The 24153-nt window shown below is 42.3% G+C and overlaps 1 protein-coding gene across 1 annotated transcript in view; it reads left to right on the plus strand.

The window, feature by feature from the left end:
- Window positions 1–24153, plus strand: part of WDFY4 (WDFY family member 4) — a 152105-nt gene that overhangs the window by 80991 nt on the left and 46961 nt on the right. The window contains exons 41-46 of the mRNA XM_026110249.2: window positions 6873–6950; window positions 7854–8057; window positions 8889–8940; window positions 10337–10503; window positions 21068–21216; window positions 22101–22221. Coding sequence (XP_025966034.2) covers window positions 6873–6950; window positions 7854–8057; window positions 8889–8940; window positions 10337–10503; window positions 21068–21216; window positions 22101–22221 — 771 coding nt within the window. The remainder of the gene's footprint in view (window positions 1–6872; window positions 6951–7853; window positions 8058–8888; window positions 8941–10336; window positions 10504–21067; window positions 21217–22100; window positions 22222–24153) is intronic.

Consider the following 24153-nt stretch of genomic DNA (forward strand, 5'->3'; position numbering starts at 1 on the left):
GATCTGCTAAGAAAAACATTATCTGTCTTAGCTTAATTTTTATTACTTTGGTGACTAATGAAACCATTTTTCCCCTTGTGAATTGGACTTACAGGCTTCCCAGCGCATAGTCAATTACTTGAAAAGCAGTTTGGTCACAAAATGGGTGGCTTATTTGCACAGGGCAGCAGCATACCTGGCCTCTGATTCACCATCCCTGTTAGATTTAATACCAGTGGCAAACTTGGTTGTTGCTGGGAGTGGTAAACACTTTGTCCCTTGTAGCTGAATACAGCAGGGTTGGTGAGTGGGGAGACCTCAGTCAGCTCTATTAATTTAGTGTAGCACTTGGATTCTTCTCTATAAAACAGCTGTGCCAGCTGCAACCCTATTCTCTGCTTGTGAGGCTGATTAAAAAGAAGGGGTTGATCTATTCTCCATGATCTAGCAGGAAAGGACAAGAAATATCGGGTTGGGGAGGGGGGCAAAAAATTCTGGTTAAATGTTTGGAAAAAGGGTGAGTATGACAACTGAAGTGGATATGACAAGATAGTTTCCACACCTCGAAAGAGTTCAGACTTGAAGCATACTGCTGCCAGTCTAGCTCTGTAACTATTTAAGTCATAGTAGCTCAGGATTTTTCCATTAAAAATGTTTTTGGTTTTAGCTGGTGACTGTAGAAATCGATCTCTTTTGTGAGAAAATGTCTCCTGCCTGTCTGAGTACTCTGGGGGTGACAGGAGATTTTGCTCTGGCTAGAGAGTGCAGTTCAGAGGACAGAGCTGGGATATGGGGCCGCTATGAAGGGCAATGTGGCACCACAGGCAGATGCCATTTAATGTTGAACTACTGGGAGACATATAACTGGGTAAAACTGAACAATTCACCCTTTGTAAAATGACATTTTCTCAGAGTATGATTTCATTAAAAGTGCAGCCTTTCTGTTTGATTCCAGATGGGAAGAATGGTGTAAATATCAAGCTTACATTAATATCTCATAGGATTTTTCTCATTCTAATGATTCTAATTTTCTGTTAACAAATTTTGCACTTATCTCCTACAGAGGTTTTAGACATTTTAACGACGGCAGCTAAACATGCTTAAGTATCACATGTATATTTGTGTGTTTGTATCTTAAATGCTGGGATAAAAGGCAGATCTGGCCCCTCAGTAATAGATTCTCTGTATGTAAAGGCTGCAAAAGAAACAGTGACTTGATACTGAAGAGAAGGCAGTTTCGTTAGTACTTAGACTCCACTGCAGAAACAAAGTCTGAGAATACCACTAAAAAGACATTTTGCCTGTAAACCTCCTTTACTTTAGATATCAGACCCACAAATAATATGTTGGGGTAGTTTTACCCCCAGTCTCTTGTTCTTTCATAAATATGACTGTAAGTGGTCTCATTAGTCAAGCCTAGTTATAACTGTGATGTCGGCATCTTTGTGTTTTTTTTATAAACAGGAACTAGGTTTGGTATTTATTTTCCGTGAACATATCATAGGAAATCACTAGAAAGTGTTGCATTGTTTAAATGTAAGTATACGCCTAAACATGTGCTGAAACACAATGTGATTTCTTGAATTGGGGCCATCAACTCTGATTCTGCCATGCACAGCCTCTTTGCCCCCCATAACATGTACGCTATTTACATGCACTTTTTCTGTGCCCCCGGAAGAACCTTAGCTGCTGTTCTGTTTTTCTGCGATGTCCATGGAGTCCTTTCTAAAAACCCAGTGATTGTGTGAATAGCTGTAATCAGATCAAGAAACCTTCCATACAGAATTGCGACAGCCAGGTTGGGAGGAATAAGGGAAGGGGACTTTTCCAGCAATATGAGATCTAATGTCTGTCAAATCAACTACGTTAGAATGCAGTCTGGAACAAGGAACGTAAGAGCAGTCGGACTAGAAGGGATTCTCAGACTGGTTCTTAAAGTTGTCCCCCTGCTGCTGTATACCACCACCATGTACATCTTCATCCGCTTGCCAAGTTGTTTCAGATCAGTTCAAGTTGTTTTTGCCCCATCCCTAACCTCCTTCCACCTAGTTGTGGTGACAGGATGTTCCAGAAACTCACTTGTCTTAATTTCCCTGTCTGTAAGCTAGGGATAAAGACACTGATCTCCTTCAAAAGGGCCTCTGAGATATGCTGATCAAAAGTACTGTACAAGAATAGACATTTTTGTTGCAGCTGCAGTGCTGTGTGAATGCTCTTACCGTGTATATGTGTATATATACGTCTAAATATTTATAATACTTATTTAGCTCAGAAGAACTAAAGTAGTAGATTAATATCACTATTTCTAGTCCTCATCAACAGATGACTTAAACGCATGCTTCAAAATATGCCTGTGGGTATTCTCTCTCTCGCCTGTGGGACTATGCACTTTCTTGGATTGGGCTGGTACACCTGGCACTTTGAGGGATCTGAGTACTTAGGAAGTCCTTCTTTTGGCTCTTCCAGTTCCAAAAATATTTTATATTCAATTTATTTATTAAGAACTTTGGCATATACGTGTGTGTGTGTGGCGGGGGGGGGGGGTAGACAGTGTTTTGAAATACAACATATAGGCTATAATTCCCCAAAGAGAGTCTCAAAGCCTGGCACTTCAACAGCATAATGTTTCTTTAGGAAAGATCTGTGGCATATATGGCGTCTGTGTCATGCAGTGTGAGTTTATTATGGCAAGCCTGAATATTTATGGACTGCGGGAGTGTTAAGTGATATATTAAAAAAAAAAAAAAAAAAAAAAAAAAGGCATAAAACATTCCAGAGTTCAACAGAGAATTGTTAACTTAAGTCACACCTCTTAACTGTTTTTTTCTTTTTAATCATCTCTTATTACAAACAGCCCTTCAATTGCTTTATTTGGAAGAAATTATAGAAAATCCAGTCTCTGGATTTTTTTGGCATATCTGTTTGCCAGCATTTTTCTCCTTGCTTGTTTTATCTTTCCCCAGTTCTAATCACTTGCTTTTTTATTTGCATAAGGTCTCTACACAGCAAGAAGGGAAAGGTTTTTGATCTTTTTTTTTAATAGGAAAATAGCTTGTAAATTCCATCACATTTTCAAGCTATAAATATTGCCTGGGGAATCCGAGGCAGCAAAATGACCTGGTTCTACTTACAACATAAGTGCCTAGGCTGTGAAATAGATTTAAAGCGTGGTGCCATACTCCGATTTTGAGGCCAAGATGGATCAATATGGCCTCTTAATCTGATCTTCCTTAAAAAAAACAGGTTGTGTTTCTTGTGTTGACACCTGCTTTTCTGTGGATGATGCCCAAACCTTGTATTATGCCATACAGTATTAACAATTATCAAAGCCAGTGTATCCCTTCTTGTGCAAGATAGATATTACAGCATGGCACTGTTACATTTAACCTATTGCATGAAGTGTTGCCATTTTAAAGGATAACCATGTACAATGTGTGATTTCCGGTTTTTTATTTTTAAAATAGAAACCGTTTATTTGTAAGGAGGACACAGCAAACTTTGCACTAGTTGTTCATTAAACATTACTGTACAGTGAAGTTATTCTCACTGAACATTTAGTCTCCATTGAATACCTATTTTCTGATTATGTTTTGTTCTGTTACAGTAATCTCCAATTTTATTAACTCTTCATTTCATTTTACAACCAGATGGGTTTTTTGTAGAGATGATCATCTTGAAAATGTACTTCTGGTTGGAGATGGCTAGCTATAGCTTGTTTGGAAGCCTAAATGGTCAGTCTTCAGTTAACCAGAAGTGACTAGCAGAATTTTTCCCTCTTAGGACCCTGCATGTGTTTCAAAGTCTTGGAGTCAGGTCAGGGAAGTTGGTGATAATCTTTCAATGTGGACTTTGACCTTAGGGGTCTGATCAGCGACCACAACTGAAATACAAACTACAAGCAGCTTTGAAACAGCTGCCAGAAGAGCACTGATCTGGCCTGAACAGCCTGTGCGCGTACCTGTAATGGTTGCTAATACATGGATGAATCTGTCGTCTGTTCTGAATGGTTTTTACCCTATGTCTACATAAAGCTGGACTCTCGGCTCTCTTTTTGTACTGAGCCTGGCTCAACAGCACAGAGATGCTATTGCTTTCTAGGTCAGTCTTTATGGGAGTTTTATATGAATTATGGAATAGTTTTCTGAGGCCACAACTGTGATTACAGGTTTAATGATGCTTTAAACAAACAAAAATATAATGACTTTCATCAGTGTAAAACAGGAGCTTCCTGCAGGGAAGCACCAATAAATGTGACTTCACGGCAGGGGTACAGACCTGGCTGGCAGCCAGCAGTAATCGGCGCACCACGTAGACCTTGTGTGTTAACTTAATTATAGCACAGCACAAGCAGCAGCTAGACAGTTTGCTGTGAGGAATCACTGCCTGCATGGCGCAAAGTCTATGCATTTAAAAGTTACCCATCTGATCCATGGCTTTAGGTAGTGAGAGGCTGGGACTTTCATAGCCAGCTCAGCTCAGTGCTGTGGCTCACAGCAGTCTGATTTACTGATCTTTGTCAGAGCCCCTTCAGGGAAACTGGTGAGAGAAGGAGCCTTTGGGTAGCAGTGGGGATGCTTTGTAACGTCTCCTGTATAACCTCTGAACAATTTATGCCTTCCTTGCCGCTACTAATCCTCAGATATTTGTCAAAGGAACAGATACTTCTAGTACTCTTTGCAATGCAGATGATGATCAGCCACCATGACTCCTTTTATTTCCATCTTACAGCTTTGGTGTACCTTTTGCAAGTTCCTGGAAGGGGGCAGCAATCTCTTATTGACTTCAAAATCATCTTCAAATAAGGCTGCCTTCTCCCTGCACGTGTTTGGTTGGCATGTGGAATGGATATTTGTTGTTATGTGGGTACTAGTGTGACTATTGGGATTCTCTGTATTTCAGTAGCTGTTAGGAGCATCATCCTGAGTCAGGACCCTGTGTGCTCTGCGTTCAGGAGGAAAAATAGTTGCTCTTCCAGAGAGCTTTTAATTTAGAAAATATTAAAGCAAATATGTCCAGAGAGTGAAAAATGACATCTGGCAGTTGTAATAGGATAGCTAGAACCTTTCTCCAGGAAAGATTCTGTCAAGCAGGAGAATTTTTACCTGTGACTATGTCAGTACGAAGGCCTTAGTAGTGAACTCCCCTCAAGGAGCTACTTTGTCAGCAGTCACATGAGGAGATATGGAGCAGGGAAGGTTATGAATGGAGCGGTTATACTTCCATAGAAACATGTGAGATACAACACTGTAGAACAGTCCTGCAAGTGTCAGCCCATTAAAGCTGAATCCTGAGGTGGTTCTTCAGCAGTCTTTAGGCAGTAAGATGAAACAAGCCATTAGCTTACTTAACAGTTGCTGAGTGCTTCAGCTGTACACACAGATTTTCAGTATGCTTTATGTCTTTAGTCAAGCCAAAAATATCATGAGAACAAATGCTTTGCTTCAAGTCCCTTTGGGACCCAGAAGTTCATAGATGGCTAGGAGAAAGAGGGAACCAACCCAGCCTTTTCAAAGCTGGAAGCTTGTCTTTGCTTTAAGTTTAACAGATGATGCGAGGAATTAGTATGATAACGAATCTTCTAGGTGTGATTTTGTTCTTACTTGCATAGTGCTAGTTTGGCACCTGAGTAATTCTATTGAGTTTAATGATATTTCTGCAAATCTTTTCAAAAGAGAGTCTCAGATAGGAATTGCTGGATGAAATTCTCTGGTTTGTGTTATGTAAAGCTCTTGGCTATGTGAAACTTGTCACCCTAAATCTGTAAAAATGTGGGTTTCATGGGGTAGTTCAGAGGAGAATCAAGCCATTTTATTTCCCTAGCCCCTGAATTTAAGGATCCCACTACACTGGGCATTTGTTCATGATCTTAGACTGTGTAGCTCTGTGAGGTTAGTATTATAGTCTCTGTTTTATGGTTGGAGAAGTAGAAATTCTGAGCAATTGCACATCTTGCTGAAGATCATATAACAGGCTGTTGGTAAATGAGAAGTGCAACTCATAATCTCTTGGCAGCAATTCATCACCGTCTTGGACTTGCACAGAGACCCTTTTCCTGAGAAGTTCATTCAAGTAAAAATAGCAAATGAAATGTATGACTGTTATGTGGGCTCACTGTTCTGTGAGTCTAATGCATTCTGGAAGGAAAGGTGGCCGGAAAGTCCTGCCAGACGGCTTTGGGAGACATGCATTTCCAGAGGTATCCCAGTAGCACTGGGGTTTAGGTCATGTCTGTGCTGCATAGTGGAGCAGAAACAGTCTTCGTGTCTCCTCGCATTGGCACAGCTCTACAAACTTCCACAAGCTAGCTCAGAGATCTCTGCATCACATTCCCATTAAGCAGTATATTTACACTCTTGTTGCCAGTGGACTTAGGCTTCCAAATCTGAAGGATGTTTTTGGAAACAGTTGGTTTCCTGTCTTCAAAATGGGATCTTTGACCATTCTTTTGTCTGTACTTTTTGTTAATATAGCAAGAAACAGGAATATAGTTACAAACTCGGGATCCTGACCTCAGTTTGGGGTCTCTACAGCAGATAATTGTTCTCTGTGCTACCTGCAGTACTAACTAATTCACTTCCAAAAGGAGGAGCCTTACAATCTTATTTACTGTTCTCTTTCTCCTTCTGAGCAATTCCACTGATGACTTTTGATTAAGGTCGCGGATATATTTATCTCACTGGCATAAGTGTGCAGATTGCTCTCAGGTGTTCTCTTTACAGTCCACATGATTGCCTTACCACTGTGCTGCCTGGAGCTTGACAGCTCACAGACACAGACCATGTTCCCTAATTATTCTTGCCAAAGGATAAGAGCAACTAATGCTTGCTTCTGCCTCTCACAGAGCTTACACCTGCAGCACCTGGTATTTGTATGTATTCTGATGTTTCTTCTAGGGATTTGTGTCGTGTATGGAAAGATACCGAAGAAGTGGGCAGGAGCTGTATGCTTCTTTGTACAAGAACCACATACAGGTAAAGAACAGGAATATCATGTGACATGTCTGTTTGGAAGAGTGTCCTTTTCACATCTTTTGGACTACCTTGAGAGATCAGACATTTCAGAAGTGAGATGAATAAAATGCCTTAATGGGCATAGGGGGAATTCTTGGCCCAAGAAAGGTAAAAAAACTAGTAAGTCAGTACTCATTGCTGGCCTCACCACTGAAATGTGATGTGCTTTGTGAGCATCACTTGCAAATCAGATTGTAGACCTTCACTTTATCTTCAAGAGCCTTTTTTTTTTTCCCCCAATGAGTTATTCTGCTTTTAAAGTGGCAGAAATGAATGAGGACTCTGACCTTTTTTTTTTCTAAAAGCTAGTAAAATTTTTCAAGAGGACTCAAGCTCATAGCCAGTAAAATGTCACAGGTACATTTCTGTTTCAAGACTCGCCATCAAGGACCAACAAGTTTTTCATTCTATGAAATAGTCACTCCTCTTCCCTTTAGATTGATACTTTAAGGACTCCCCTCTCTACCCTGTAGACTGTGCTTTCAGTGAACGTGTTTGTTGCTATTTGACACAAACAGTGTTCAGGTAAGCTTGAAGTGAGTAAATCTGAATATTCATCCATGACACTGTTCTCCTGGCTCACTGCTTTTGAGTTGGAAATCTAATGAAAAAAGCCATTTTCAGGGAGGTTTGAGATTACTACATGTTCATGTTTGCTGCTGTATCTTAGTCCGATTTATAGCATCTCCCACAGCACTCTTTCACTGGTAAGTGGGACCTGTTTCCTGGGTCAGCAGTGCTCCCTCTGGAGCAGTCCCATCTGGCAAGTTGGGTAGATCCCTTTGGATCACTGGGGTGGTGCCACTGCTGGACATGGTAGCAGGGAAGTGTGCAGGAGTGACACAAAGTGGTTCTGTCCCACAGATGCTGCAGTGTGGTTACAGCAAAGCAGCCAAGGACTGGATGATACTTGAGGAACAGCTTTTCTACAGAAGGGGCCCATGGGGAGATGCATCACGGTCCTTAGAGCCACGATGGATTCTTGATTGGTATGAAGGGCCTGCACGAATGAGGAGGAGGATTCAGCATGCAAGCACCCGAGCAGCGACGAGACGAATGAGGAGTGAGGTAGGAAGCACTTGCAGGGAGTGCACAAATCTGCAACTCTTGCCGGTGACTTCAGAACCCCCTCTTTCCTCTGATTCTCATCATCTGACCCTCAGTATGTTGCGCCATGTGTGGGGGAACCGCTGAACCCATCTGCTTTCAAGGGAGTAAGAGAGTCTGCAAGGTATTTAGCAGCCATAGAGTGATTTTTACCTCTTGTATGATATAAGATCTCCCTAGATAGGTGAGAGTATAATGCAGCTGTGCTGTCCTGCTTGTAATACTTCACAGGTACAGCACTTCCCAATGTATCCGACAGAGTCCAGTTAGAAGGCTGCACTGTCCTGTTAAGCGTAGTAGTGCTGCTAGAACTGGTGGTGATAAAAGAAGGGGAATTAAGAGTGGTTTGATCTAGGCATTGAATTGTTTATGTAGGGTTTTTACTGCTGCTTGTCTCTGTAGTATTTTAATGCCAAATCCTATCAGCCAGAAGCTGAATGACTTAGTGTATTTTTCTCAGGAGGTTCCAATCTCAAGGACATTTTTGGCTCTTCTGTGAAGCCTGGATTATGCCAGTTTTCTGTAGACAGGGTAATGTGATTTTTATCCTGGAACTGACTTCATTCAGGGTCCTCTTTGGGAAAGATAGTAGTCACTTCCCTTTTGCTTAATTATTGATGTTTATTCCTATGTTTAATTGATTCTTTGGGTCCTTTCAAATGTATTTATTTGACTCCCCAAGGCATTTCTTTGCAACATAGTTGTAAATCTGTGTTGTGGTCTGTAACAAGGTTCTGTGTTATGTTTACCTGTCTATGTATTCCACCTTGGTCATACCTATTCTCTTTTCAGATTCTCCTAGCAAACAGAAATGAATCAACCCTTGCTGCTGAAGAAAATCCAGGTAAAAATTTAAGGCTAAATTATATGATAGAAGAGGGTGGACACAAAGAGCCAAAGCTCTGGGTCAGAATGTAGGCTAGGGAGAAAAAATTATCATCAGCATTCTGATTTAAAAGGTCACTTGAAGGTTTTTGGACAAGACTGATGTAATTGTTATAGGTGATACATCAACTGACTTCAGAATTTGTTGCTCTCATGTTGCCACTGGAAAGATATGAAAGCAAAAAAGCTATCTTGAAATGATACATTGGGCATCAGGAAAGTTCCCAAACTGCTGAACTGCAGGAGGAAAAGTGCAGACTCCCCACTTCTTTTGTAGACACTTTAGTTCTACCTCTAAAATGCTATTTAAAACTAGGTGATATATGATTCAGGGAAACTGTAATAGCAAATGTTGACCTTTCAAGAATATGGATAAAACAGTGCAGAGTGGAAAGAAAGAAAATTAACATATCATATTGTTCTTCAGGGTTCAAAGTGGAAACATATTTTTCAAAATATGATCATTATGTCAACATTTCTCATTTTTGAAGACCAGGTTTTCTATTACATGAGCTGAATGAAAGAAGAATGGAAATGTGAAATATGGTAGAAAAGTTGATAGTTTTCTCACAGGAAAAAAAAAACATTGGGAAAATTTTAGAGTTCAGGAAATGTCAGCCAAGTCTCAGGCTGTGGATTTCAGCCACTGTTATGGCTCCTCCAAGTCAAGCTTCTAGTGTACACTGTTGGAGACATGCAGTACTGTTGTATCCTTTTTACTGTGATATGGCCTAGAAACTAACTGAGAATGGAGTCCATTGTTCTAGGCTCTGAACAAACCCCCAAGCTATGTAATCTCCCTATCAAAGTCCTTGCAGGCTACATCAAAAAGTGTAGGAGAAGGCTGATCATGGTTGCACTGTACGTGCATCTGTATAGTACTGCGTTAATTTGCAGAAGTTGGAACACAGCTTGGGCAAGTTATCAGTGGATTCTCTCTCCTTGGGTTCTTTTGAAGTTCTATTCAGTGTATGTCCCCAGAAGACTACCGCTTTCAGTTCTTCCTAATTTCGTCCAAGTATTTTAACAGCCTCTTCTTAATTACTTGACTATTAGATAATTGGCCCAATACAGTGCAAAAGTGGGAATAAATTCATTTGATCAATAGGTTTGAATCTTCAGTGATTGTAAGAATTTGATTTAAATTATGACTGAGTACAGGGACCTGTTTTTAGTTCCCTAAACCAAGCATCCTTCTGTAGCAGTCACAGATTTTACTTCTCTCTTGCCTGAATTTTGCAGATAAATAGTGCTATTTCCCAAGGTAGAACAGATTGGGTGAAAGTCTAAATTGCAAATGCTTTTGGTGTCATCCGGCTGTCACTAAAACTGTGATCTCTTTTATATTGATATAGGAGAGCTGACGTTAAACGGAGCAGAAAGGGAGATGGATGAGAAGGGAATGAACTGTAACCAGCTAACGTTCTTCCCTGCCCTGCATGAAAGTTTCCATTCAGACGACTTCTTGGAGCTGTGTGTGGAGAGGCAGATTATATTGCAGGAGTTTGCAGACAGTGAAAAGGTACTAAGATGAGCTGGAGAATTTTCTCTGGGGAGATAGCATTTTAGAGGGCCAGTTGGATGTGGAGGCCTGTCCAGTTTAAATTTTGGATCGGGAGGATTCAGTCTACAATAAACGTCATCAATACTCGTTTCCTTAGAGCACTTCCAGTTTTCCAGCCTCTGTGCAAACTCATATGAAGACTTCTTCATGAAGACCATATAACACTAACTCTTTGAAGCAACCACAAAGATGTCGGGCATGTGTCCAAGGGATTCTGGTACCTGAGAGACAGTATCCTCAGGTTTTGTTTAAGCCATGGCAAATTCTGAGAACCTGAGCTTCCTGCCCTGTTTCATTGTCTGAGCAGCGCCTGGATCCAATTTGTTTATCATCTCTGGAAGCGTGTGACAGTTTTGTATAGGTGCTAGTTCAGTGACATTTAATATCTCGTCGTACTGAGTGCCAGTTAATGTTTTCTTCCTCCCTTCTCGTGCCTTGTTCTTCTCCAGCTCCCTGTGAGTAGTGGACAGACTCTTCACTCTAAAACCATAGAGGCCTTCCCTGTATCCTGTTTGTCTAATGCTTCCATAGTGTCTCCTCTAGTCAAAACAGTGCTGGTACCTCCTTGCTCTTGTACTGGAATGGATACCCTTCTCCTAGGATTCTTCCCAGCATGAGGAAGAGACAGGTACAGGAAAAGTAGGAGGATATGGGCTGTGGAGTAGATAGGGGTGGCTCTGTTAGGGAGACAGTAACTTCGGTCTGGTATTGTCAATTTAATCCTTTTTCTCAAAACGCAGCAACCTACCCTCCACTGCCTAGTTAGTCCCTGCAGTGACTACTCAAACCCAAATCCTTGATGTTGGATATACACTGCACGGAGCTGTTTTCCCTACGGTTGTTAGAGGTTGTCATGAAGAGTAGACCTGGCCTCGTTCTGTGATCTTTTGGAGTGTACCTTTTCCTTCTAGTGGCGTCTTTGCCCCTATTGGCCCAGGAATTGGCATCCCATGGTGGAAGGCAAGGCTTAGACTTGAAGCATATGGATTTTGCTATCACAGTGCTTTGATGACTGCATGTAGATATAGAAATAGACATTTTATTTTTATGTCTCGATATCATTGCCAAATTTTCTTGTCATTTTGCCAGCGTCCAGGGATCACATTCTTGTTCTCCAGCATGATGTTTTCCTCATCCTATTAGAGCTGTTGGTACTCTGTATGTCTACACAACATAATTCATTCCCCTGCCCCTCCTCCTCCTCCTCCCCCCCCCGGCCCCCCGTACCTCTCCCCAGCAGAATGAGACAAGCATGACTATGTGAGGCATGTTTTCTGTGTGCTGATCTCATTTTGAGCCTTCAGGCTGTCTGTCTCTTCTCTATGTAGCTCCACAGGAAGCCATCAGAATCGCCAGGCATGTTTTTTCCAGCAGCAGTCACCGTGTTGCCAAGCTGACAGAAGTATTAAAAAAAGCAGTAGGGAGTGACATTAGCTGTCCTGCGCTCACTTAGTGCGCTGCGGTCCTGCATTGTAAATGGCTGCCTCGTGAGCTGTTTGCACTTTAACCAGGCAACCGGAACCGTCTTACCTACTGCACTGCACTGAGAAGTCATTGCAATGCTTTGGCAGCTGCTAGATTGATTTCTGGAACACAGGGACAGCCCTCGTCTGGAAAGTGGTTGTTGCTTTATAATGTCACCCAGTACTATTTTTTTGCATTACCATTAAATAGGCACTTCTGTACATATTCAGATATGTGAGATGGCTTTTTGTAAAAGTTAGCAGATTGAATGTTGGTGACATTGTCTGTTGGCTCAGTGTCTGTTTCCAGCAAGTTAAATCGGGAGAACATGGGTGCAGGTGGGGTACTGTCCTGCTAATATCATCTGGTCATATGTTTTATCTTGCTTGCAGAATAGAATACAAAACCTTTCTAGGCATTCCTGTGAAATAATTTCTGCTGTCTTGCCCATCTCACCTGCACCTGCACAGTCCTATTGTGCCTGAGCTCTCCATCCCGTTATCCTCACGTATGTAGTGAGTTCTCAGGATTCTCAATCTTATCCTATTTCCTTCCCTCAGAGAGTCCTAGTCTCTCCTTTGAAGACACCCTATTCCAGATGTAGTGTCATTTCCAGTTATTCAAGGCTCTGTGCTCTTCTTTCCCTGTTTCTTTACCTACTTTGCACCAGTTTCCCCTAGTCCTCAATCAGCTTAAAATGATCTGCTGGTGCCAGATCCAAAAGCCAAAAACCTTATATGCGGTGCTGGTGAAATGCAAGATACGGAGGGTCATTGTTGTGTTTTGGCTCTATGGTGGTACATGGAAAAGGAGGTAGGTGATAACAGCAGCCATATGCACAGAAGGAGAGGTTATGTACATGTGATAGGGGTGATGTTACACAACATGTGCTCCTGCAGAGTTGTGCAATAGAAATGCAAATACGGACCTGTCCTGACCTAATCTATCAACTTGTCAACCAAAAGCCAAGTCCAGGCCTTTAAATAACCCTGGCTTACTAGCAGAGACAGGGAGATTGGATTTCTGCATCTGCAACTTGAGACCCCCAACTGCGAGATTACTTCTCTGATCTTTACCAGCCTAAAGTACTCCTGCCAAGTTGTTACTGTGCAGTTAGCATGTTATAGATGGAGAAGGTGTGGGAGGCTTGGGGATTGATTTTGCTGTAGAAATTCTGAATTTCGGAGAAAAGTAAAGCTCTGTCTGCCAGCAAGTCATTCGAGACAGTATGAAATCCAAGCAGCTGGGGTAATGAATCTGAAGTTAACAAGGGGGCATGGCCTAGCAGAAATCTGGGCACAATGCCTTTCCTTAAAGGAGGGGCTGGGGAAAGCACAGGAGATGCCAAGGACAATAATAGAAGTGACTAGCATAAATCAGTTAAAGAGGGAGCGGGATGCATGGCTGGAGGAAAGTTGCCCTTTGAAGAATAGGTACAACTGAAGGAGGGAGCAGCTGGAAGGTTCTGCATCTGGGATGGGCAGAGATGTCCAACTCTGCATCTGCTTGGCCGAGCCAGTGTTTTTAGGGGCATTGCAGATATACCTCCCAGCTACACAAGACACCAAGGCAGAGTGTTTTCACTGGAGCGCTGTTACAGTTTATTCCAATGCAAGGATGCAGCAGTAAAGAACTTTACATGTGCTGAAATGCAATAGGGACAGGGACTAGCTACTGTGATCAAAGCAGGGTTTAGGAAGCCAGGTCTTTGGGGCAGTCCGTTTCCCCTCTCTGTGCCTCAGTTTTCCCTCCTTCCTCCTTGCTACAGGAGCAGGGATTGTGACAGCTGCCCCACTGCAGGAAGAAGCATTGCTGAGCATTGATAAGAGTTTGCAATGTGCTTTCAGACTAGAGCACCCAAAGAAAGGCAGGGCATTGCAGATGATGTCTACTATGACATGCCTTGTCCGGGTGTTCTGCTGGAGCAGAGAGGCTGCTGGGAGCCCCTTCCCCAGCCCCACCGTCATGGCACAGTGAGCAACTAGGTGCAAAGGGCAGGGTCATGCTGTAAGTGTCTCACAAAACCCACAGCACCTTCAGCCGGATATCTGCTCTCCTGGATGTGATCTTTCACCGTGACACTTAGTGCTCTGGATACCTCCATGTACAACCCCCCAACACACACACCCCTGCTGCTGTTTCTTTGGTGTTCACCTTGGAGAATGCCTTTGACTCGTAAGGTTGTAGCTGCTGTCTGGATCTCTGCAGAGCTCCTGCTACCCCCTGGGGCCGTGACTGCCACCTCTAGTTAGTACAGCTGATCCCCTAACAGTCCCTTTCTGTACAGTGGTGCAGTGCAGGAAGGAGCAAGCAAACTTTGCTGTGGTTATTCCTGAGAGTCATGGGAGCTGTGGGAAGGGCATGAACTTGAGTGAACTGATCTAAATGGAGATTTAAAGGCTCACATTAGTTTTTGGCAGCATTTTCTGTTTGAGAGGAGCCTGGAGTGAGACAGAGACGTCTGGGTGTGCAAGAGGTATGAGCACAATCCTACTAGAACTGGCTTCCAGATGCTATCATCAGCTAAGGGACGCCAGCCTCTCAGGCTGGCGATGGGCCGGGACAGATGGCAGCTTCCAGCATGGAAAGCAAGGACAAAGAGCAGTCCCAATGCCCGTGGCCGTGCACAAGACAGAAACCTTCTTCTTCTACCCCCCCATTCCTCCCAAATATCTGATATCCTTTCCCTGCAGAATTTGGGAAATTGTTAAAACCTGACATCTGCTCACTGAAGGAACACCTCCTGCATGAGATTTCTGCTCTAGTGGGTGCTGTGAGGGAGACAGAGTGGAGGAGACTCACTGGCTGCTTGCAAAGAAAGGATGCATCTTGGATCTTCCAAAGCAAATCTGTCTCTGTGGTGACTGCATTGGTTTCACTGAAGTCCCAGCAACAGAAATTTGAACTGATGTTTGTGACAGCTCAGGCATGACCAAACTTGACCCTAGAACCTCTATCACTAAAGACTAGGTCAAGCAGATTTAATTTCCTTTGGTCATTGAGCAGCTGGGGAGGATGAAGCAACCTGTCATGTATTCTTAAGTAGTGATTAATGAGACGCGTGTGCCACAGTTTCAGAGTAAGATGAGTCTTTAACAACAAGTAAACTAACAGACATTGCAGGAAAGGCCTTGTGAGTGGCACTGAGGCATGGACTGGTATGGTTCTTACACTGATAACATGTATCTGTTTCCCTAGCAACATGTGGAAGCAACATGGTTTTTTTCAGGTACTCTGAGTCATTTTAAACTCTGTGGCCCTGAATGACACTGGCCCAATTTGATTGATAGGTCCTTTGTAGCTGATGCAGTCTGGGATTCCTTGATACACAACAGAAAGGGTCGAAAGAGTATAAGACTACAGGTTTCATCTCTGTGATTCCCAATATGGCGTTATCTTTTGTCTTGCTTTTATGAATACCATGCAGTCTTTGTAGCTTTTGCTTTCTGAGCAAGTGACTAGAGAGGGCTGTGAGTGTTTATAGAGAAATGCAAGATGTGACAGTGAGGAGGAAGAAGGGGCTTGAATTCAGGAAGTCCCTAAGCTACTGGTTGCTGAGAGAGTATGTTAAGAGTAAAAATCACTCCATCCGTAGCATGTTTCTTATAGTCTTTCCTTAAGCTTCTGTTACTGAAATATAGGATAGCTGTTAGATGGACCTCTGAATGGACCTGGAGCAGCCATTCTTGTGTTCTCATTCTGTAAAACGCTGTGCTCAGGACGTTGTATGACTAGGGGAGGAGTGTTCTGGTGGCATGGTTTTGCGATTATAATTTTCTTGCATTGTACTTTTGCCTGGAGGAGCCATACTATGCTGCTAGAAACAGTAGGAATATATGGCTACCCTCCTCAGTTGTTTTTGAAAATCCTGTAAGGGCTGTTTGTATCTTTGGACATGTAATTTCTTTGGAAGTCTGGCTCCTGAATTCCAGAGTGGGTATGCTTTTATGGCTGTTCATTTAAATGCAGCTAGATGCAGTTAAAAACAACTGTTTTAAAAAATAAGAAAAAGGGGGGAAAAAAAACCCAGGCCTGTAGCTTTAATTCCTTCATACATCTGAATGAACAGAGCAATCAAGAGAAGCAGGGCCTTAGGCAATACCTTGGAAGGTAATTATTCAATTATTTTATGTCACCTTTGCATCTTTGATTAATGATTCTAGTAGTTGATGAACTGGATTCTGTTCTGTTTCAGCAGAAAAGGAAAGTTTTTATTTAATCTATGGTAATTTCAGGCTGACTGGTGTTTCAGCTCAAGACCCTGTGGGTACAGGACTGTCCTGGTGGGGGTTCTCTAATACACCTCTTTGTCAGATCTTTATTAGTCACCTGGAATAAAATGAACCCTGTACTCAAATGGGAAGAACTGACTCAGCCCATGGGCTCTGCTATTTCTAACAGTGCAGACATTTAATTCTGCTGGGGGTGATAACATGAAATGAAGAAATGGATTTGGCACAGGTTACTGTTACTGGATTGACAGTGCAGGAGGCAGCATATACTTGGGCTTAGAGTTTAAGGTTTGAGAAAGAGAGGTACGTACTTTCTCTTGTTCCCCCAACCCCATTCTATTTTGCAGGCCTATTAGTGTATCCCAGTCTGGCCTCAAGTGCAATCCCAAAGTCCTTACTTGTCCCAGACCATGCCAGTGGTCACCAGCAGGCCCCCTTCACAATCCATGTGCCTCCCAGACGCATGCATGTGATCTCTGGCATGTCTAGTTTGAATTTCTCACTTGGGTAGTGTTTCCAGTACAGCTCTGAGACTGTGGTATTGCAGTGCTCCTGCTATGCTAGAAATACTTTCTCTCTCAGGCGGCTCTGCATACCTTCCATCTTGCAGGTTGTGCAGCCGCCTTTATCGAGGACAAAGCTCCCGGAATTGCAGGGTTCGACTCCTGTTGCCTGCCGCAAGACATCTAGGCTATCGGCCGCAGTTCTTCTAGTGGCGTTCAACCTGTCTCATGACATCAGGCTCTGCACAGATCTTCCTTGCCTGCCTGTTCTGCTCCCAGCCTGTGCTAGCCTTTCTTCTTGAGTGCTGTTTTCTAGCAGCTGTCAACTTTATCTCCTGCCCTGTGCTCGCCAGTGTGCAGTTTCATACTCTCCGTGCAACTGAAGAGTTTCCACTGGAATGCTTTACCTGATTGCTATAACGATATGGTTAGAGTGTCAAACTGCTGGGCCTGGTGCCTTACACTGCTATTCAGACTGACATAAGCTGCAGACAATGTTATACAGGAGAGCTGAATTCATACTAAAGCTTTTAGCTTCATTGGTATGTTAGTCCCACTTCTGTACAGCTTTAAGACTGACCTGACTGCTTTTGAGCTTTATCCTATGTGCTTTTCAATACTGTGTCTGCGGTTTGCACTGTCCCTTATGCTCATTCCTGGTGGCTCTTTACTCTTCCCCTTTCATATTCCATACTGAGCCATGTTCTCTTCTACCTGCCTTTCTGTGGTGTTCTCTGCTCTGTCTGTCCCTACCTATTCCCCTTCCCTCACACTCACTAGATCTACTTAGGAGTCTCCTTTCTTCTCATCCACTCCGCTTTTGTCTGTCCCTTCCTTCTTCTGTCTGCCCAGAGGCCCCTGATATCCATATGTGCAACCGAACAAAATAATAAAAAAAAAAAATCCAGAATTAAAGCGCTAAATTGTGTAAACTGCTTTTTCACACAGAACAGAATGCTGGATTTGCTGAGGTAGATTTCTTAGAGGTCTGGATCTCAACTTTGAGTCCATTATAGCTATTTTACACAGCTGCCTAATGTTTCAACATTCAGTTACCTACCATTTGGGAAGAAGCAATCTTTCTGCTATTTAATTACTTCAGGAAGCCCTGTGGTTTTGCTAATGTGAGCAGAATTCCTCAGTATTCTCAGTGCAAGCATACATGTCTCTAACCACATAATGGTGTGCAGGCACTCAAGTTCAGAGAGTCCTGTGGTTGGCATGTCCCCGCAGAGACAGGCATTCCCATGGGATCTGCAGGAGAGGTGCTTGAAAAATGCTAGCTTCCTCCTAGAAGTAATTTGGAGCAAAAAGGGGAGGAGAGAGGAGAGATTTTCCTCAAAATTTTCCACAGAAATCTTCCAGATTTTTTTTTATATTCACAATGGAACAATCCTGTTCCCGCCCTGTCCACCACAACATGAATTTAAAATAAAAGCCCCGTTTTGTTCGTGCAAAGGTTTGCTTTTCAGTAAAAATTTGTAAATGTAGAAACAATATTTTAATTTAAATTATTTATAAATACATTTAATATTTATGTCCATTTTAAATATTGATCAAAATAATAATTGCCCTTCTGAATTCCCATTTCATACAATTTTCACTCTGGATTGAATCTAAAAAGAAAAAACTTGTCATAGTTTCACCAAGTTATGTTGGTATCCAAGACTAAAAGCTTGTGTAACAGTGCGGGTCTGTTTCAGCTGACCTCTGTCAGCCTGTGTGCGTTTTGGGGTGGAGGCAAGGAAGATTGCGGGTTTGCTTCCAGAAATAGAGTGAAGTAGGAGCAAAGGCAGAAAGCAAAGCAGACACGCAAGCTCAGGAGAACCAGACCTACTCTTTGTAACCTCACCACAGTAAGATGGAAACTTCACATAATTTACCAGAACCAAAGCTAACTCTGGGGCCATTCTTGCATTTGCATAAGATAATACAGGGCTCCTGTTCTTACAAAATTTAGCAGAGGATGGTCAAAATCATTGTGTTCTTAAGAGAATAATAGACTTTGTGATACTTTGCATACTTGCCACTCAGTTCTGCCCGGAACATTAGTCAAGGTTTCTGAACAATCAAATTTCTCCTGTCATGTAAACATCTCTCAGATCTAGTCCCTCTGTATGGTCCCCCTCTGGTCCTTGCAATTTGGAATGGACTCAGCTTGCAAAACCTTACATTCGCAGCTGGATTTTATGTAGTTTAGGAATGTTGTGCTTTGCAGGGAGGAGCTTGGCAGCAAGCAATTTTCTTAGTATGTAAAATGGTATTTTAATATTTTTGGAAATTTTAATATCCTGTATTAGTATGAATGTTTGAAGGGATTTTTGCGAAGAGAATGAGTGTGCTCTGTCTCAGGCTGGGCCAGTAGGCTGGTGATTAGCTCCTGCCTCCCTCCCTGGGCATATGGAAGATGCTGGTTTAAAGTCCTGGTCCAAATTGGCCACAGCAGTAAGTTGACCTCAGTTGTCCCAACTGACTACACTAACCACTGGACCGTTGGCTCTTTCGGAGCTAAGTATACATACAGGATTGAATAAATAATCAAGAAAAGCAAGAACCTTCATGCCTCTAGATGTTAAGGCAATTCTTTTCAATGAATTTGTGTTTGATTTTTAAAATCTGAACTTGTGCTTTAGTTTTCCACAGCCCAGATGAGCGTCCAAGTCAGTGGCCTCTTCTAGTCTCCATATTGGCCTTTTTCCCTCCTACCTCATCTCCCAGCCATCTAAACTGTTCCAGATGAAAGGTTTTCTTTTCTTTATCAAAACTGGTCAATTCCCAAGAAAACTTTCTGTGAACAGGCATATACCACTGAAGAACTATTTTGTTGAAAAATGCCCAGCATGTCTAACTTGTTAGAAATTCCTCTAGTTTAAGGGCCCAGTTAATTGGCTCAGGAGGAAAAAAAACCCATGAGACTTAGGCTCAGTCTCAGGACACCAGGAGGAGTTTTTTAGCTGTTCCAAATGTTCAGCTAACTCTGTATTTTAAGACAACTGGAATCACAGATTTATGTATTTTGACTGGCCTCCTGTATGATACAGGCAGGAAAAGTGCTAATGCAAAGAGTGTTGTGTTTCTGAGCTTTTAAACCACTGTATGCTGAGATTTCCATCCATTGTATGCTGATCCACCTGGCCATGGTGAAATAAATACCTGGAGTATTAGATTCTTTCCTTGCTCATCACTCACCAGAATCCCTCTGCAGGACTTTTTTCAAGCAGATTTCACTGGAATCTGAATGAAAGTATTTGCCTTTTCTCTGTATTCTAAACATATATACATGCACACACACACGTTTATGTGTGTGCGTGTGTGTGCATTTGTTATAGCAGGATGTATAACTACAGCTTGCCATATGACGCTTCCATTTAAATGAACTGAGTGTGTGGCTGCTCAGTTGTTATGTCAGAGGCAGAAGATCCCACTGGGTATTTGTCAGACTTATGTGAAGTTCCACTGAAAGTGCTGATCCCACGTGTGAGATATGAAGAAACTTGTCCAGTTACTGGCTGCTGAACAAAATAGAGATTTGTACGAAGACTTTAATTGCTAGATGGCTGTTTGAAGCCTCCTTTTGTTTGTCCCAGCAACATTCCTACTGGGTGTCTGAGCATGGCACATGTGTCTGTACATGCACTGGTGTTACCCATTTATAAGTCACTACCATCCACGTCCTTTGTGGAGACAAGCTTGCAATGTTTCTCCAAAGCAGAGATTCTTCCTTTAACTTAAGGATGATGCAAGCTGACAGGATGGTGTGGGAGATGCTGTGCAGATGTACCACTTTTCTCACCACCATGAAATATAAAGACTTGCCATTATGAGGTGCTTTTGCTAATGATAGGATGGTATTATTGTTATGATACCAATACTTGCAATTAACATCCCCTGAGAGCTGAGATTTATTCCATGGAATGCCCCTTATTTTCTGTATGATCCTGTGTAAGGCACTTCTTTCTTCAGTGCTGCAACTCCTTGCCCATGTAGTAGGGGTCACACTTGGCTAACTTACAGGGTTTTGTAGTGCTAACTTCTATAATACTTGCAAGCTCCTGAGGTTCTATAGTGGTGTTCCTTAATACAGCCGTAGATAGATAGGGAAGGGAGAGATTTACTGGGGAAGAAGGGCATGAGACCCTCCCACTACCACTGAAGCATGCACTGCCAGTCACATGGTTATTTTGTGGCTGCATCCCTGTAGAGCTGCCAGTTAAGATGGCAGCTGTTTTGCTACAGAACATCGATCCTTCTGGATCATTGAGTCTTGCTCCCTGTCATGTGTGTTGCCCACTCCTGATTACAATATTTCTGCTTCCATACTAGATCACATTCAAATGCTCTGTGGCAGTTGTGCAGGGGCACACAGCATTGGAAGGAGTGCTGCTCTTTGGCAAAGCGCACTTTTACATCTGTGAGTGTTTCGTGTTATCCCCATTGGAAGAGGTCTACTGTACACGGCACTGCTTGTCCAGGTGGGTCATTCTTTCCTCCCAGGGATTTGCTTGGTTAACTTTAGTATTGGCACATGCAAACTTAGAACTCACACAGACTTTGAGAGATGTCAAGGGGGATATTAGCACAGCAAGAAGCCTGCAGTCCTTTCCATCCGTTTGCAGAATTGTTTAGCGTAATCAACTGTAGGTGCCTGTCCAGGGCTTTGGAGGGGCAACAAGGACTCTCAGCTCCAACAGATGAAGATGGTGGGCTCATTCTAACACATATGTTGCTTTTTTTCCTAATTCTTTTAAGGTGTTGTTAATGTTTCCTTGTGACTGACTCCCATCTTTTATTCATATGGAACAGTCATTACAAGAGCCTTTAGGATCATTGGCTGATAAGTTCTTGTTTGTTTCTCCAAGATACAGAGAATCGTAATTAATATTTGGCACACTGCTGTTGTCTTTATCACTCATGATTTATTGATACTGATCAATATTGAAAATGGGTCTGTCAGACTTGGCTCTTTGCACATGAATGTACAGTATGAGCAAAGCCCAGTGGGACAGTGAGTAACTCGGTGTTTTTACTCCCTGACTGTCTGTTCTGCATCCGATTCTTACTAAATCCAATATCAGTCAATCTGATCAGGTGACTTAAGGATTGATTGGACTGGGACTGGTTGTTTTTCTAAGGAACTTGCTCACTGTAGGCTAGGTTGCAGATAGCACTTGGAATACATGTACTCACCTAAAGTAGTAATTAATGGCTTAATTATTGGTTAATTAGTTAATTATTTGACCTTGCAGATCTCTTAGTGTTCTTATTGTTCTTTAGAAAGATGTAAAAGATTTGCCTGTTCATGAGGGTCCTCCTGATCTTTTTTCTTTTCGAACTTCTTTATGTTTTCCTGTTCCAGCATCAGTGATCCATTCATTTTCAACTTATGCCATAAAGATCATGCTGTGGGAGACCAGAGGTGTTCCTGTTATTCATATGATGACATAAAGGAGATTCACCTGATGCGTTTTCTTCTGCAGGTAGGAACTAACATGCCCTGTCATTTGAGTGAAAGCCGCAACAGCAGTCAAGACATGACTGAGAACCACTTGCACAATTTCTGCTTACGCTGCTGAGATTTCTTTGCTCACATCCCAAAACAGTTTTGCTCCCATCACTGCTTCATTAGTCTTCAGTAATACAAACTCCTTCCTGAATTCATGAGAGTGCTTAAGCACCCTCTCTGGAGTGATTGGCTCATAAGTTGTTAGGCTGATGACGTTCTTCACAGTTTATCTCAGTATTTTTTAAAATAAGTCTTCAAGCCAATTTCCTATGTTTTGATCAAAGCTCCCAACAGGTGTCTGGTTTCCAGTAATACTCAGCTCCCATAGACTTCAGTAGATACAGATGTCAGCAGACTACAGATATGTGTAACCCCTTTACTCTGCGCTTTTTTAAATAACTTCCAGGTTGGGCATGTGAGTCAATTGTGAATCATAGGTTTGAGCAGAGGATTTGAGTCCTCTGTGCTTTCAGCTGCAATACCCAAAAGCTACTTGTTAGCAGTGGCCCTGGACCTATTTAGCTTTGTCTGGTTTAGGCAGTCCTATGGTGAGAATCATAGAAGAGTCATAGGTGGAGCTCCTTGCAGCACCAGAGCCTGTACTTGTTCTAGAGCATTTTGGTACAAGCTAAAAAATAACTTGCAGATTTTGTTTGACAAAAATATGGAGTTTTGAAGCAGCCGTAACTTTTACCTGTTAGGTGAAATCTATTTTTGGAAGAATGGGATTCAATAAAGAATTAAGAAATCATTCAGAAAATTCAAAAGATGGAGAAGTTAATGCTGATAATGGTCTTATGTCATGTAGTATGGCAGTCATTTTTGACTCATCCTTATTTTATTTTATATTTATGTATGCAGAATGAGCAGTTTTAGTAGATGAGACCTGCTTCAGCATATAGTATATCCTAGTGGTTAGGGCAGTCTCCAAGTACATAGGAGTCTTAAGTCCTGCTCTGAGTCAATGTGTGAAGCTTATTTTCTCACATCACCAATAAGCAACCTGAGCAACAGAACTGTCACCTCTTCCTCTTGCTCAGTTTTGTGGATGGTGTCAAAGTTGCCCATGGAATCTTGCCATCTGTTCATACATTTGCGTGTGCGTGCGTGTGTGTGCTTTTTCCTTTTTTTAAAATTATTTTTAATAAAAAGGTGAAATGGGAATGTTTTGTGTGTCCCAAAGTGAAAAAATGGACACGAGTAAAAATTGTCTTTGAAAGGGCCTGCTGATCTCCTGTTCATGCACGTAGCCCAGCTCAGAGCAGAACTGTGTGATATCACACAGCCTGATTCTGTAATGGCAGCACTTCAGCAGACTTGGTTTAGAAAGCTGAACTTCAGAGCAAATTCTGCAAGCTGTTTACTGCCATAGCCATCCTCGTATCGTCTCTCTGCTTTATACCGTGTTTGTGAATCTTGGGGGCAGTTGCAGTTATTTTTTTACTAGGTTTGTGTTGCATCTGCCACACTTGGATTGAAACCTGTGTCTGTGTTCCTAGGCACTACAAAAAAGTAGTATGGTTGCTTTGTAAAAGCTACTTCATTTAGCATCCACTCTTCATGTCATTAGCTTTCTCACCTACTTAGAATCTAATGCTACTAGTGTTTTGTAAATTACACTGAGATTTCAGTACAAAAATGCACCAGAAAAGGCAGGAGGTGGTAGGTGATGGGACCAATGTCAGGAGTTTGGTTTTGCTTTAGAAAAGTGTTTGAACTCCTGGTCAACCCAACAGGACCGTTCCTACTGTTTGAGAATGGGAATATTAGGCCCATTTCCTGCAAAGAACGCTGAGCAGACTCTTCACAGTTGCTACAAAATCAAGGCCTTTGTGTTTAAAGCCCTGAAGAATTGGGCAGACAGTGATGGTCTCCTTGCAGCACCAGGTTTTGCTCTGCAGATCTT

Source organism: Dromaius novaehollandiae, chromosome 6, assembly GCF_036370855.1.
Source record: "Dromaius novaehollandiae isolate bDroNov1 chromosome 6, bDroNov1.hap1, whole genome shotgun sequence".
NCBI classification, from domain to species: Eukaryota; Metazoa; Chordata; class Aves; order Casuariiformes; family Dromaiidae; genus Dromaius; species Dromaius novaehollandiae.